Source organism: Cyprinus carpio, chromosome B13 (assembly GCF_018340385.1).
Source record: "Cyprinus carpio isolate SPL01 chromosome B13, ASM1834038v1, whole genome shotgun sequence".
Lineage (NCBI taxonomy): Eukaryota > Metazoa > Chordata > Actinopteri > Cypriniformes > Cyprinidae > Cyprinus > Cyprinus carpio.
Window position 1 is genome coordinate 898,797 of NC_056609.1, and position 16,615 is coordinate 915,411.

Below are 16,615 nucleotides of genomic sequence, written 5' to 3' on the forward strand. Positions count from 1 at the left end.
CAACAATGGCATCTATGCCATGAACTTCACATACTTCTGATAATCCAGCATTTAGTTGATCCTGATAAGTGATCACAGTTTTGAACATGATGGCCTTTTCATTCTCTGAGTGGCGTCACGACAGCCTTGTTTCCAAGCAGACCGGTATAGAATGTGACACAAATGTCCTGGCAATCCTGTAGAATTCAAATGATTAGGTGATAACTTTGATCTGATTTCCCTCTCCTTTTCAATCAGATGTTTGTCCAACAGTCCTTGGGCATGACATCTGAGAGTAGGGTTAGGGAAAATGTTGCTTTGTAACTTGTTTAAGGAAGGGAAAACACTTCTCTTTTTCTTACATATATAACTCCACTGTTACTAAATATATTGTATCTCACTCTACTATAATAGCACAGTCTCTTGCATTTATTCAAATCATTGCTTGTAATTTTTTTTTTCTTTTTTTGTATTTTCAAATTGCAAATGACTTGTAATTAAATTAAATGAATTTCTTACACCAGTATTTCGTGCTTTGATAGATTTGATGATCAGATATTTGTAATGTGTAACAAAATACTTCATATGTTTGTGTCCATATCTGCTTATGCTATTTCTTAGGTGGTATTGTGAGACTAGATGACTCTGGTAGGTTGGTGTTTATTTGGTCTTGATATGGCCAGTATTTTTGATTTTCTTTTTGTGGTAAGTGCCTTTTTTCATATTGATAATTTTGAATGACAAATTTTAAAAGAAATCCTCTATTTATCGAGTCAACATAAACAATCATTGTGAACAAAATGTTCTATATATAAATAAACTTGACTTGCTTTTCCTACCACTTTGAAATATGAAAACATGCAATTTTACAAATACTTTCACGCTGTAAAATTTCTCAAACACATCACACAAACACTTATCCGAACACAGAATTTTTAATTCCATTTTATTTAAAAAATAAAAATAAAAAATGTTCCTCCAGTCAACATATTTGAAACTTAACTCTTACAACTGACAGTTTGCAAAATGCTTTGCCATTTGTTTTGTTACAGATAACTCAACAGATAAATATTGTCTCATCAGTTCCCACGGCTTGTGCATTTCATGTCATTCAAATAAAAGAGGGCTCCACATTAAATAAAAATACTTTTTTAAAGAGGCACTGCTTGGGAAACAGGAGACATAAACAGCTTGTTAACAAATAATGATTATATATCACAACTCTTAGTAATCATTTACCAGCTGCTGTTTAACTTTAAATGTTGCATTATCTTGTTTTCCTATGAAAAAAATAATAATAAATGTTTCAGATATATTGTTGTAGTTGATTTTAGCTATTCAAGGCCTTCAAAGGAGCAAATAGAGACAGATAGTGTCACTTACACAAATACAGTACATGTTCACAATAAACATACAGTACATACATACAGTACTAGGCAGTACATTTAAATTTTACACAGACATAATTGTTGCACTGGTGTCATTCAAAGTTTTATGAGAGAGTGCTTAACACAAGAACCCTAACTATTCCATTTGAAGAGAGATGATCTTATTTACATGTGTTCTTCATGCTACTCATGCAAGCATTTAAATGGTCATTTCTCTTCTGGGAATAGATTGAAGTACTCTGATGAAGGTTCAAATATTTTCAGTGTCAAAATGTATTTTGCTGACAGTCTAAACCATTGATAAAACATTGCATAGATAAGTGGATTCATGCAGGAATTCATGCATACTAACCAATTCATTACGTTAATTATAAGAGCATCATTTTCATCATGCCCAAATGAAAGAGTAGCTATGTAGTATGGCATCCAAAAAAGAAGATAAACCAGTACTACAATCCCTAAGGATCTTGCAGCCTTTTTTTCTGATTTGGCCTTTTTTTCTGTGACTGAATTTAAATGCTTAGCTTGCCGTTTTGCTACAAAGCAGATTTTCATATACAAAGGAATAATTATACAGCAAGGTGCCACTAAACAAACTAAAGTATCTATTATAAGATTTTCCAGTGTAACAACAAGTACACATTCTCCAATACATGTGTGGTTTCTTTCTGGATGGAGTAAAAAGTCATACAATAGATAAAATGAATATAGGAAGGAGAATAACCAGTTTACAACAATAGAAACAACAGCTTTGTTAGTATTGACTTTCAGTGGATATCGCAAAGGGTCATTCACAGCAATGAACCGATCCACAGATATAATAATCATATTACCAAGAGAAGCTATGACAACCACATACAGAATAAGAGGAAATATTGAACAAAATATTTCTCCAAAGTACCAGCATGGCTCAATAAGTGTCATTCCCTGCACTGGCATGAGAATCAGTCCTGCGATCAGATCAGCCACAGCCAGAGAGAGGATCAGCACATTGGTCGGAGTGTGGAGCTGCTTGAAGTGTGAGATGGAGACGATCACCAACAAGTTCAGAAACACGGTGAACACTGATATTACAGAAATGAAAACGTACACAATAATGTACTCCACTCCTGGTCTGATATTTTTGGTACAAGACAAATTGTTGTCTGGAAAGCAGTATTGGACTGTTTGATAGTCCACATTTGTCACTCCCCAATCAGACACTTTCATGATGGATGGATATTGAAGAGTAGACTCTGTGTGAGGATGCTTGTCAGCTTAGCTCCCTCATTCTTGTCACTGACATGACTCAGCTTTATACTTATGAAAAGCACTGTGACCAGCCCATTCAACATGAGGTTTCATTATTCAGCTCTCAAACCCACCCACTAGTTAAATATTTATAGACAGGATCAATCTGATCTATACTGTATAGTGGATTAGTGAATCCAATGATGCTTATTTACACTTATATTTTTCCCATTATTACAGCATCTGTCCTAACACATATTAGATTAGATTAGATTAGATTCAACTTTATTGTCATTGCACATGTAAGGTACAAGGCAACGAAATGCAGTTAGCATCTTACCAGAAATGCAATAAGCAGTAAGTACAGGATATACAGTGTCTACAATATGTAACAAATGTACAATAAATATACAGATAAGGCAGTACTATGGACATAATTTACAGATTTTTAAATACTATCAGCATGATATACAGATAGATGGACTGTGTAATAAGTGTATGTACACTATAAGCAGAAACTATGAACATATGAACATCATTTACACTAGTGCAATGGACAGTAAAAAAGTGCATAGAAAAATATTATTATTCAGTATTCTACATGAATGAACAGGAGGAAGAAGAGACGTCCTGAGGAAGAAGAGACGTTGGTGAGCCTTCTTGACCAGGCTGGAGGTGTTTGTGGTCCAGGACAGGCCCTCCGAGATGGTGGTTTCCAGGAACTTGAAGCTGGAGCAATCTGACTTTGCTGCAGCCTGGAATTGAACTGCTGGTTTCGTCTGGTCAGAGGTGACATTCTGTCACCGATGGAGTTTTGGTTCCTTGCCGCTGTCGCCTCTGGCTTGCTTAGTTGGCAACACTTCATTTACAGCGATATCGTTGACTTGATTGCAAATTATTGCACAGATACTATTTAAACTGAACTGAGCTGCATGATGACATCACTGAATTCAATGATGAACTGCCTTTAACTGTCATTTTGCATTATTGACACACTGTTTTTCTAATTAATGTTGTTCAGTTGCTTTGACGCAATCTTTTTTGTTTAAAGTGCTATATAAATAAAGGTGACTTGACTTGACTTGGAGACACGTTCAACAACCATCCCGTTAATGTGGATGGGGTCATGCGTGCTTCCTTTCTTCTTCCTGAAGTCCACAATGAGCTCCTTTGTCTTACTGGTATTAAGGAGCAGGTTGTTGTCAGCGCACCATGCGGCCAGGTGCTGAACCTCCTCCCTGTAGGCAGTCTCATCATTGTCTCTAATGAGGCCAATCACTGTGGTGTCATCTGCAAACTTGATAGAGTTGGATCCATGCACAGGCTTGCAGTCGTGGGTGAAGAGGGAGTAGAGGAATGGGCTCAGCACACAGCCCTGTGGTACGCTGGTGTTGAGTGTGATGGTGGTGGAGCAGGTGTGGCCTGATCTAACATGCTGAGGTCTGTTGATCAGAAAGTCCATAATCCAGTTGCAGAGGGACGTGTTAATATCCATGTCTCCAAGTTTTGTGGTCAGCTTGGAGGGAATGACAGTGTTAAATGCTGAGCTGAAGTCAACAAACAACATCCGTGCATATGTGTTGTTATTGTCCAAGTGTGTGAGTACCGAGTGCAGTACTGTGCATACTGCATCCTCTGTGCTCCTATTGCTATGGTAGGCAAATTGGTGTGGGTCCAGTGTGGGTGGGAGGCAGTCCTAGAGGTGTGCTAGGACCAGTCGCTTAAAGCACTTCATAGCAATAGGTGTGAGTGCTATGGGGCGGTAGTCATTCAGGCATGTCGGGGAGGACTGTTTTGGCACTGGCACAATGGATGTGGACTTTAAGCATGTTGGGACAGTTGCTTGGGTGAGGGACAGGTTGAAAACGTCTGTGAAGACCCCTGCAGGCTGCTCTGCGCATGCCCTAAACACACGTCCAGGAATGCTGTCGGGGCCAGCAGCCTTGTGTGCGTTGATCCGGCTCAATGCAGTGTAGATGTCTGTGGAGGTGAGTTTGAGGGGTTGTTGGTCTGCTGAGAGTGTGGTCTTGGTGGCCTTCTCCTTGCTGTCACTGTTGAAGCTAGCATAAAAGTCATTTAGCTCATTAATGAAGGAGACGTCTGTGACCGTTGGAGTGGAGTTGCTTGGCTTGTAGTCACTGATGACCTGGATGCCCTGCCACATGCGTCGGGGGTCAGAGTTTGAAAAGTGTTCCTCTACCTTTAGCTTGTAGCAGTACTTAGCCTTTTTGATGTCCCTCCTCAGGTTAACCCTGGATTTGCTGTAGGCCTGAGCATCATCTAAACTGAAGGCAGTTTTGTGGGCTTTCTGCAGGAGTCACACCTCCTTGTTCATCCATGGCTTCTGATACTCCAGTCCGTGTATTGAAACCTGGCCTGAAGTGAAGAGTCTGCTCCAGTTGGCCACACTTTGATGGTCCCCACTGATGGCTTCACACGGTTGATAAGGGGTGAATACTTAGGGGTGAGAAACAAAGAAAGGTGATCAGACTGTCTGAGGTGGGGGAGGGGGGTCGCGATGTAAGCGCCATCAATGTTTGTGTTAACATGATCCAAAGTTTTGTCTCTTCTAGTGTGGCAGGAACATGTTGATGGAATTTGGGGAGCACTGTCTTTAAGTTGGAGTGATTAAAATAACCCCGACGCTAAAAGCAGCCACCGGATGAGCAGTCTGTTGTTAACTAATGGCCGCATGCAGTTCGTTCATAGCAAGCTTGGCATTAGCATTCGATGGAATATAGGCTGCAGTTATAATGGTGGAAGTGAACTCCCGTGGCAGATAAAAAAGTCTACACTTAACCATAAGAAACTCTAGGTTAGCTGAGCAGTGTCTTCCAACAATGACTGAGTTCGTACACCAAGATTTGTTAACATAAATGCACAATCCGCAGCCTTTGGTCTTGCTGGAGTCATCTGCTGTCCTATCTGCCCAGAGCGTGTAGCTCAATAGCATTATTGGGTACGTCGCTGTGTAGCCATGTTTCTGTGAAAACCATTACATTGCAATCCAAAAGTCTCTTACTGTGGGTGATGCGAAGTCATAACTCGTCCATTTTATCACCAATGACCGCACATTAGCGAGGAAAATGCTGGGTAAAGAGAGCCGGAGCAGTGTAAGCTTTAGCTTAGCTCTTAGACCACTATGCTTCCCCAGCCTTTGTTTATGATCTCAATGCCGCCTGTGAGCACTTCTGCCCGGCCGGGTGGAACGCGTAGCCTCAGGTGTTCTGGAGATCTCAGGGATGAGTCAAGGATTGGTGATAAAACTGTTGAAAAAGTGCACACCAATATCCAAAAGATCCTGTCGGGTGTAAGATGTTAAGGCAAAGCTGTTCAGTATGAACAGACCAAAGATGAGCAGGAAAAATACTGAAAAATTGCCAAAACTGGAGAGATGCTGAGCCTAGCAATGTGTACCCGCTACCATCTTGGTCATCTTAATGCTATTAGAACAATTAGTCTAATCCACTGCCTTCAATTGCGCTCAAAATGTTTGCATGTTAACACATAATCATTCAATCAATCAATCAATCAATAATCTGGATAATTTTAAATTATGTATAGAGCCATTTCCAATACAGGACTAACCTTTTAACAGTACATCATTCTGTCAAAGCTGAATTATGATAAATTCTGACGATTAAACAGTTTGTGAGTAGCAGCAGTGGGAAGGTGATGATTTTAATTTTTGAGGTGTTCACATTGAGTCTGGCTGCTTGCAGGAGGAAACATTTATTGAGTCTGAAGGTTCTATTCTGAATAATTCTTAGTCTTTTCTTGGATGGGAGGAAGGGTGACAGGGGTCCTTCCTGAAGAACATTGCTTTCCTCACACAGCTCTCTTTGACTTCCTCTGTGACTCTTCAGTCTTCATGTAAGGTCAGCAAGTGCTTTGAGGTGAACCATGGCCCATCTTTTAAAACACTGCATGTATCATGGTGGTAGTCTCTGAAGCATGACCCTGTAGACTGCTTCTTTGATGCTGTGGGTAAAGGTTGATCCGGGCCGCTCTGAGGGCCACTCTGTCACCTGATCAAAAGGCTTCATTATGGGTTTTGGGCAGTTTGAGGATTTAGCATTTAGCCATGGCCTCTGGTTGGGACATATAGTCACAGTCCTAGTAAGCACAATATCATGTTACTGATGAGTAATATTCAGCAGTATAAATGAATTGATTGTACAGGCACTATTGAATGAGAACTGAACTGATGATGTATTCTACAGAGCTGCTTTACAGATGAATTGAACTACATTCATAATTTATTATCTTTACACAGTCATTAAATTAAGCTGAATCAACACTGAATTGACCTCAGCTGAACAGCACTACTGTTTTTTAGAGCTGATTTACAGCAAAATTTATCTCTATTTGCATCTTTGAATCATTTTGTAATGAACCAGAACTCGACATGGGATCCATATGCAGGCTTTATTGCAGAGACTCGTAGTCGTACAGGCAATGGTCAATACCAGCAATATCAACAACGTAGGAAGAACAGAGAATCAAAATCCAGTAACAAGCAAGGGTCGGTAGGTAGGCAACAAAGGTACAGAAAGGATATCAAACAGGATCGGCAACAGGAAATCAAAACACGGGTAATAACGCTCAGAAATGACAGACACAGCAAATCAAGACTTCGCGTTGAGCTGTAGTGATAGTCCAGCTTATATACAAGTCCTGATGATGAGCATCTGTGACGGTGATCAGAGTCCAAGGACGGGCCTTGTGGGAAATGTAGTGTAGTCAGTGTAGATGAATGAGTGGATGCGTGTGTGTCAATATTCAGGTGAGGGTGCCCTCTGTCACGGGGTTCACGGGGTTCGTCTCCGTGACAGAGCCCCCCCATCCACCCCCCCCCCCCCCCCCCCGCGAGCGACTCCTGGCACGAGGAGGCAAACGACGTCAGGGTCTACCACGGGGTCGAGGGGCCGGTCTTTCAGGATGTAAGCGATGAAATTCATAGATGAGACTGGGGTCTAGAATATCCTCAGAATTTACCCAAGAGAGCTCCTCTGGACCATACCCCTCCCAGTCGACCAGATACTGTAGGATTCTTCCCCGACGTCTGGAATCGAGTAACTCTTGGACTTGGTAAGCCTCCTCGCCCTCTATGGTGATGGGTTGAGGGGCCTGTGCACGGGACCTCCCCTCTCCCTCGTCTCTGGGACCAGCAGCGGGCTTGAGCAGGGATACATGAAAGGTGGGAGAAATACGGTATGTGTTAGGAAGTGCCAAACGGAAAGAAACTGGGGTTATTTGTCTAGTGATTTGGAATGGACCCACGTACCTTGGACTCAGTTTGCGGCAAGGAAGCCGGAGACGGAGATCCCGTGTTGATAGCCACACCCAATCACCCGGCTGGTAGTTGGGACCGGGGCGCCTTCGGCGGTCCGCTTGCTCCTTTTGCCTTCGAACAGCGTGTTGAAGGTGAACATGAGCCCGATTCCAAACCTCTCCACTGCGTGCCATCCATTCGTTCACAGCCGGTACGTCCGTTGGATCCCCTGACAATGGGAACATCGGTGGTTGGAACCCCAGTTCACACTTAAAGGGAGTCAGACCAGTTGAGGGTTTGAGAAGGGAGTTTTGCGCATATTCTGCCCATAGTAAGTATCGAGCCCAATCGTCCTGATTCTGGTTGCAGTAGGTCCTGAGGAAGCGGTTCAGTTCTTGATTGAGACTCTCTACTTGTCCGTTTGCCTGGGGATGATAACCAGAGGTGAGGCTGACATTGACATTCAGAGCTTTGAAGAAGGCTGACCATAATTGAGAGGTGAATTGAGGTCCTCGGTCTGACACAATGTCTTCGGGTAAGCCATACAATCGAAAGACCCAATTGCAGAGGTGTTTTGCAGTCTGAAAAGCTGTGGGTAGTTTGGGTAGTGGAATGAGTCTACAAGCCTTGGAGAATTGATCTATGATGGTAAGTATGGTAGTGTGGCCCTGGGAATTGGGAAGATCCGTAATAAAGTCTATTGCAATGTGAGACCATGGTCGGTGTGGAATGGGGGAGTGGTTGAAGGAGACCGGCAGGAGATTGTTTGGACGATTTGTTAGTGATACAGTTATTGCATTGCTGTATGTAGTTGGTTGTGTCCTTGTGCAGTGATTCCCACCAGAAGCGGTTCTCCAGCTGATTAATGGTGGCTGTGATACCTGGGTGACCGGAAGATGGATGGCAGTGAACTTGACTGATGACCTGATAACGAAGATGTTCAGGGACGAAGATTCTGTCAACTGGGCAGGCCACTGGGGTCTCGTTCTGCTCCCTGTATTGTTGGAGCAAAGTCATGATGTCCCATTGAATAGGGGCAACTACTACATGAAACGGCAGAATGAGTTCTGGATCTACTGGAATATCCTCCTCCTCAAATTGACGTGAAAGAGCATCCGCCTTGGTGTTCTTGGAGCCGGGTCAATAAGTTACTGAGAAGTCGAATTGAGTGAAGAACAGGGACCATCTTGCTTGACGAGGATTAAGGCGTTTGGCGGTGCGTAAGTATTCCAGGTTCTTGTGATCTGTTAGTACTGTAAACGGGTGCGTGGCTCCCTCTAGCCAGTGCCTCCACTCCTCGAATGCTGCCTTCATGGCAAGGAGTTCCCGGTCCCCGACACTGTAGTTGCATTCCGCTGAGTTGAGCTTCCTAGAATAAAAGGCACAGGGATGAAGTTTCGCGGCGGGATCTGGACGTTGGGACAGGATAGCGCCGATACCTGTGTTAGATGCGTCAACCTCGACAATGAAGGGTACTGAAGGGTCAGGGTGGCAGAGGATGGGCGCGTTGCTGAATCGTTGCTTCAGGGTCTGAGATGCTTGGTGAGTGGATTCTGACCATTGTAGTCGGTGAGCTCCTTTCTTGACCATTGAGGTAAGTGGGGCGACAACCGTACTGAAGTTCCTAATGAATCTCCTGTAGAAGTTAGCGAATCCTAGAAATCGCTGTAATTCTTTGAGGGTTGTGGGTTCCGGCCAGTTAAGAACGGCGTTGACCTTCTTCTCGTCCATGGCCACCCCTCCGGGACTGATTATGTACCCTAGGAATGTGGTGGAGGTCGTGTGGAATTCGCATTTCTCTGCCTTGGCGTATAACTGGTACTTAATGAGGCATTGAAGAACTGCTCGGACGTGTTGTACATGTTCGGGAAGTGTGTTTGAGTAGATCAGTATATCATCAATGTACACGATCACAGATATGTTCAGCATGTCTCTGAAGACCTCGTTAATAAACGAATGAAACACAGATGGACTATTAACCAGTCCGAACGGCATCACAAGATATTCATAGTGTCCAGTGGTGGTGGAGAAGGCGGTCTTCCATTCATCTCCCTCCCTAATGCGAATGAGATTGTATGCGCACCTCAGATCCAGTTTGGTGTAGTACTGGGCAGTGCGAAGCTGTTCGAGGGGCTGAAGGAACCAACGGAAGTGGGTATCTGAATTTCACCGTCATCTCGTATAGTCCACGATAATCGATGCAAGGACGAAGACCACCATCCTTCTTTTTCACGAAGAAGAACCCGGACGAAGCAGGGAATGTGGATGGTCTGATGAAACCCTTCTGGAGTTCTTCCTTGATATAATCCTTCATGGCTTCGGACTCAGGTTGAGACAATGGAAAGATGCGACCCTTTGGGGGAGAATGCCCTGGCAGAAGATCGATGGCACAGTCATATTTACGGTGAGGAGGTAAGATGTTGGCTTGTTCCTTACTGAAGGCCTACATAAGATCAGCATATTCCTCTGGCAGATCGGGAATGGACTCTTGTGCTGGAGCGAGTGACACGGAACAGACAGGAATGGGTTTGACCAGAGAAAGACAGTTCTGTTGACAATAATTGCTCCACTTCACAACTTGACTCTCTCTCCAGGAAATCTGAGGGTTATGCAGACGTAGCCAGGGTAATCCAAGAATCACGGGTGTGTGAGATGTGGGGAGAATGTAGAATTGAATCCTCTCCTTGTGAAGTAAACCAACCGCCATCAAGATTTTGCGAGTGAGGTGAGTAATGGATCCAGAACCCAGTGGTTGACCATCTATTGTCTCCACTGAGAGAGAGGTAGAGCATGGAATCAGTTGAATGTTATACCTCCTAGCGAACTCCTCAGAAATGAAATTGCCAGCAGCCCCAGAATCGAGTAAAGCAGAGGTAATAACTTGTCTGTCGTTTATCCATAATTCAACGGGAATGCTTACACACTGGGTATCACACATGGAAGTGAGAGGGAGTACTCACCGAGCGTTGTGAGGAGGTAGATGCACGAGTGGGGCAGTTGTTACATTGATGGCCAGGTAATCCACAATACATGCATAGCCTGTTAGAGATACGTCGATCTCTCTCCTCCATAGACAGGTGGTACGTGTTGATCTGCATGGGCTCAGTAGGTTCATGAGACGGCAAGAAGACTGGGTGATCAGTGCGACGAGAACTGGATCGTCGGGCACATTGCAGATTGTCAATGGTCAGTTCGATGAAGCTATTAAGATCTCTGCCCTCGTCTCTGCATGCTAGCTCAGCTTGAAGATCATAATTCAGACCCTTGCGGAAGAGTACTTTTAACGTGTCACTCACCCAGTTAGTTTGTGCCGCCAGAGTGCGAAATCGTAGGGCATAATCAGCCGCCGTCATTCTGCCTTGCGATAACTCCAATAAGCGATCTCCAGCTCCCTTTCCCCTCCTTAGGATGATCGAATACTGCCCTGAACTGTTGTAGGAAATCCTGAAAGGAGGTAAATGCAGAGCCATCGGAGCCCCATACCGCAGTAATCCATTCCAGTGCTTTCTCAGTCAGCAGTGAACAAACAAAGGCGATCTTCCCAGTATCCGTTGTATACAGCGTGGGTTGCTGTTCAACAAACAGGGAGCATTATAATAGAAATCCCTTACACTTGCTGGCGTCACCGTTGTATCTCTCCGGGAAAGCGAGACGGGGATTAACCTGGGACGGCGTCCCTGCAGCATGGGTAATGGCGGACGCTTCCGGTGTTGGTGTGGCCGCGGGAGCTGTATGGAGACTCTGAACGGCTTTGACGAGTTCCTCGGTGATAGACGTCAGTCGATTCAGCTGAAAACTGGTTAGCAGCGATCTGACTAGCTTGGGCCGCCATGGTGGTATGAAGACCTTCATAAGCCGCTGGATCTCGTGTTGGCGAAGTCTTCTGTAATGAACCAGAACTCGACATGGGATCCATATGCAGGCTTTATTGCAGAGACTCGTAGTCGTACAGGCAATGGTCAATACCAGCAATATCAACATCGTAGCAAGAACAGAGAATCAAAATCCAGTAACAAGCAAGGGTCGGTAGGTAGGCAGCAAAGGTACGGAAAGGATAACGGCAACAGGAAATCAAACATGGGTAATAACGCTCAGAAATGACAGACACAGCAAATCAAGACTTCGCGTTGAGCTGTAGTGATAGTCCAGCTTATATACAAGTCCTGATGATGAGCACCTGTGACGGTGATCAGAGTCCAAGGACGGGCCTTGTGGGAAATGTAGTGTAGTCAGTGTAGATGAATGAGTGGATGCGTGTGTGTCAGTATTCAGGTGAGGGTGCCCTCTGCTGGCCAGCAGAGGGAATTACAGGGTTCGTCTCCGTGACACATTTCTTATCTGTGCATTTAACACTATTAACTGCTAGGCTTCAACCATATGTTTAATGAGACATCATTACTGATAATGATTTTCATTTTTTTTTTCCTTCCAAGTGCTAATAAACTCTTTGGAGAATTTTAACAGCTTGGTCCAGTTAAAGGTGCTGATTGGTCTCAAAACAGTCTAACACAGAATCATTACATCATAAGAAAGCAAAATGATACTGCAGTTTAGGGGTGATATTTAAAAAGGTTTTTATCATATCACTACAAATTCTTCAAATAGTTTTTAACTATTTTTTTAAGTTTATTTATTTATTTATTTTTTTTTTTATTTTTTTTTTTAAACCTATTCACAAAACTCATAAGATTAAGTTTTACTGAGGAATGGGGCAAATGTTGTGTAACCAAGAAAAGATGTTAATGAAAAAAAAAACGTCACATTACAGTTACCTCGGAACAGATTTTACATTTACTGCCTATAGCTTGCTAGCTTAGTAATGCACAAAACTGATCCCAGAGCCTCTCCAACAGTGAACTACTGTCTTTCTCCCTAACTGAACACACCTTATTTAGGTGACTTGATTCAGGCCATGAGCTCATTAGAAGAGACCATATCACAAAATGCATAGTTATATATTTTATTTAAGCATTGCAACTCCTCCCTGTCACCTTTAAAGAGGATGTTCTGACAACTCAAATGGGCTCAGAGTGAAGTTCAGGGTGAACTGAGATTTCACACCAAACAGTATCTGAATGGGAAATTAAAAAAAGTATCCAAAACATTTGTGATTAGGCATGAGTTACTATGCAGGGAATACAGATGAAAAGTGAGCAGATAGCTTAGACTGTTCATCAACATTGGCTTCATGCACCACAACCAGACAATAAAGTACTTTAAAACTAAATTAGTGTTTGTCAGGTTGCAGGTTTGATCTGTCACTCTTTCTGCACGGGTTTTTGTTTTTGGTTCTCTTTTGCATGTCGGCTGCAAGCAGCTGATTGTGTTTTGCAATCAGCATGGCTGTGCATGCTCTCATAGCTGATTCTCATTCTTTCACTTAGTTTTTTCTTATTTCTAATGCTTGTTTTTGTTTTCTCATTGCGTTTTGACTTAACGTTTTTAGTTTTTCCCGGTCAGTTGTTATGTTTTGTTTTTTTCTGTTTGCCAAGTTACTCCTTCTGTTGACTGATCTCTCCGCAAATGCTGGCCAGTGGCATATGGACTTTGTGCTCATTCATTCCCGTGTGTGAGAGCTTCTTTATCCTGTGTGGAAAGATTGTTTACCTGGAACTTTATTTTGTCTGCTCTGGCGGACTGTCCTTCTTAATAATCATCTCTAAATCTGCATTTCCACATCAGCCCAATCCTCTTAGTGCAATCTGCTCTCCTTTCTGTACCTTCACCTCTCCCGACATTTATTTCACCCAGGATTCTGATCTTTTGATAAAATTGAATAAATCAGTTTGAGTCGCATTTCTGCATTTGAGTCCTTTATCCCAGAGAACCCTGACATAACACACTAGCAAGCATGGACTCAGCAAAAGAGACCACCCTTTGAGCGGCTGTTGAATTCCAGAGTATGTTGTTGGGCAGTCAATTGGAAAAACTCGCACAGGCACGTCATACTGTTGACGCTTTGGCTATACAAGTTTTGTGGCTTACGGAGCAGCTGCGTTTCCTTCAGCCGGTTCAGCGCAGTACCTCTTTGTCGGCGTCTCATCATGAGCCTCGTATTAATAACCCTCCTGTATATGCAGGTGAACCAACTAATTGTCGCTCCATCCTCATTCCGTGTGAGGTAGTATTTTCTCTCCAGAGTCAGACTTATGCCTCTGATACATCAGGGGTGACTTATGTTATTTCCCTGTTGACGGGCAGTCTCGTGATTGGGGCGCAGCTCTTTGGGATTCTCGTTCCCCTTGCTGTGAGGACTTCAGTCTTTTTAAGAATGAGATGATTAAAGTGTTTGACAGATCTGCGTTTGGCAACGAGGCCTCTTGATTATTAGCAGCTTTGTGTCAAGGCAAGAGGTCTGCAGCAGATTATGCTATTGAGTTCAAGACACTTGCGGCTACAATTAAATGGAATTCTTCTGCATTTTTTACAGTGGCACGTTTTTTGGCTGAGATTTATGCCCGCGATCCCCCTGAGCATTTAGATGATATCATTGAACTTGCCATCCGTCTTGATGCCCATATGGAACTGAGACGTAGAGTGCGGGGCAATATTAGTTGGGCACAAGTTGACCATTCTTCATCCTCTCCCTCTTCAGTTGCTGGATTATCTGGTCCTGAACCTATGCAGATTGGAAGGATGCATTTATCTGCTGAGGAGCGGCAACGTCGTTTCACTAAGGGGCTCTGTCTTTATTGCGGTGGTCAAGGTCATATTGCTGCTGCTTGCCCAGTAAATCTTGTGCTTGTCAGTAGACAGGCGGGCGGCACTTCTATCTCTCCACTAGTTGGCTCACGCACTAATATTCCATCCATGGTTTTGCATAATGATTCTGTCATCAGATGTTTTGCCCTCATTGATTCAGGAGCTGATTCAACTTGGGCTCACCAACAAGGTTTTCCTATTTTTGATCTTCCCTCTCCACTTACAGCTCACTCACTTAACAGACATGAGTTAGTCACCCACATTACTGGTCCGGTGAGTGTTATCACTTCCGGTAATCATAGAGAGGAATTAAAATTTTATTTGTTCAATTTGTCTTCTGTACCTATTGTGTTGGGTCACCCATGGTTGTCACTTCATAATCTGTATATAAACTGGGCAGATAATACTGTTTTATCTTGGAGTTCTCGTTGTCATGCTGTTTGTCTTGTTTCTGCTTTGTCTCCTGTTTCTGTTTCTTCTGTGTTGCAGGAGGAGGAAGCGGATCTATTTCAAGTGCCTGCTATTTATCACGATCTGCGTGTGGTCTTTAGATGGCCCTGAGCTTTTTCTCTTCCTCCCCATCGGCCATATGATTGTGCTATCGATCTCCTCCCGGGCTCTTCTCTGCCTCGTGGACGTTTTTTTTTTTTTTGTCCACACCTGAGCATGAGGCCATGGAGAAATATTTATCAGAGTCTCTGGCAGCAGGTCTGATACATCCTTCTTCTTCTGCGGCAGGTGCAGGTTTCTTTTACGTGAAGAAGAAGGATGCCTCTTTGCGCCCTTGTATTGACTATCGGGGGCTGAATGACATCACTATTAAGAACCGGTACCCCCTGCCTTTGATGTCTACAGCCCTTGAGGTCTTGGGGGATGAGAGGTTCTTCACGAAATTGGATCTACACAATGCTTATCATCTTGTCTGGATAAGGGAGGGGGATAAATGGAAGACAGCTTTTAATACACCTACGGGGCACTTTGAATATTTGGTTTTACCATTCGGATTGGTTAACGCCCCAGCCGTCTTTCAAGCGCTCGTCAATGACGTGCTTAGGGACATGATCAATGATTTTGTTTTTGTGTACCTAGATGACAATTTAATTTTTTCTCGTTCTTTTCAGGTGCACGTTCAACATGTCAGGAAGTGCTTCAGCGGCTGCTAGAGAATCAATTGTTCGTGAAGGCGGAGAAGTGTAATTTTCATGCCCAGTCGGTTTCGTTCTTGGGTTCCATTATTTCAGTGGAGGGGATTCGCAATGACTCTGCAAAGGTGAGAACTGTTACTGATTGGCCGGTACCTGGCTCTAGAAAAGAACTGCAACAATTTCTTGGTTTTGCAAATTTTTATGGATGCTTTATCAGGAATTTTTTCAGATTTACCACTGCTCGAATTTTGATTTTGCCTGATACTAACAGACAATTTGTGGTGGAGGTGGATGCTTCAGAGGTGGCTGCCAGCATTTTTGGTGGTCTGCCATGGTTAAGGACGTTCGTTGGTTCATGGGGGCATGCGAGGTTTGTGCTCAGAATAAAACATCTAATCAATCTTCCACAGACCAATGGCCAAACAGAGCGTGCTAACCAGGATCTCTGGCAGGATGCCTGGCTTCCCACGATCTCTTCTACTGGAGTCAGCAGCTAACTTGTGCTGAATATGTCCATAACTCCTTGCAGGTGTCTTCGACTGGGCTTTCCCCTTTCATGTGTTGTCTTGGTTATCAACCCCCTTTGTTTTCTTCCCAGGATGCCATTCCCTCAGTCCAGGCATTTATCCAGCATTGTCGCCATACCTGGAGGAGGGCCAGGAAGGTGCTGATCCGGTCTGGAGGACATACCAAAAGAGCGGTTGACCGCCAGCAGACTGCAGCTCCGAATTATGTTTGTGGGCAATGGGTATGGCTCTCTACGAGAGATTTGCCACTTAAGGTTCCATCACGTAAGCCGGCACCTAGATTTGTTGGACCATACCTAATTGCCAAGGTTGTCAGTTCGGTGGCAGTGCAGCTTCGACTGCCTAATTCTCTCCATCGTGTTCGCCCTG

At 43.7% G+C, this 16,615-nt stretch overlaps 1 protein-coding gene across 1 annotated transcript; it reads right to left on the reverse strand.

Annotated features, from left to right (window-relative positions):
- Window positions 1-1,574: 1,574 nt before the first annotated feature.
- Window positions 1,575-2,576, reverse strand: LOC109102353 (trace amine-associated receptor 13c-like). Its single transcript, XM_019115708.2, has one exon. The coding sequence runs from the start codon at window positions 2,574-2,576 to the stop codon at window positions 1,575-1,577; it is 1,002 nt and encodes a 333-aa protein (XP_018971253.2).
- Between the last annotated feature and the right edge of the window lie 14,039 nt (window positions 2,577-16,615).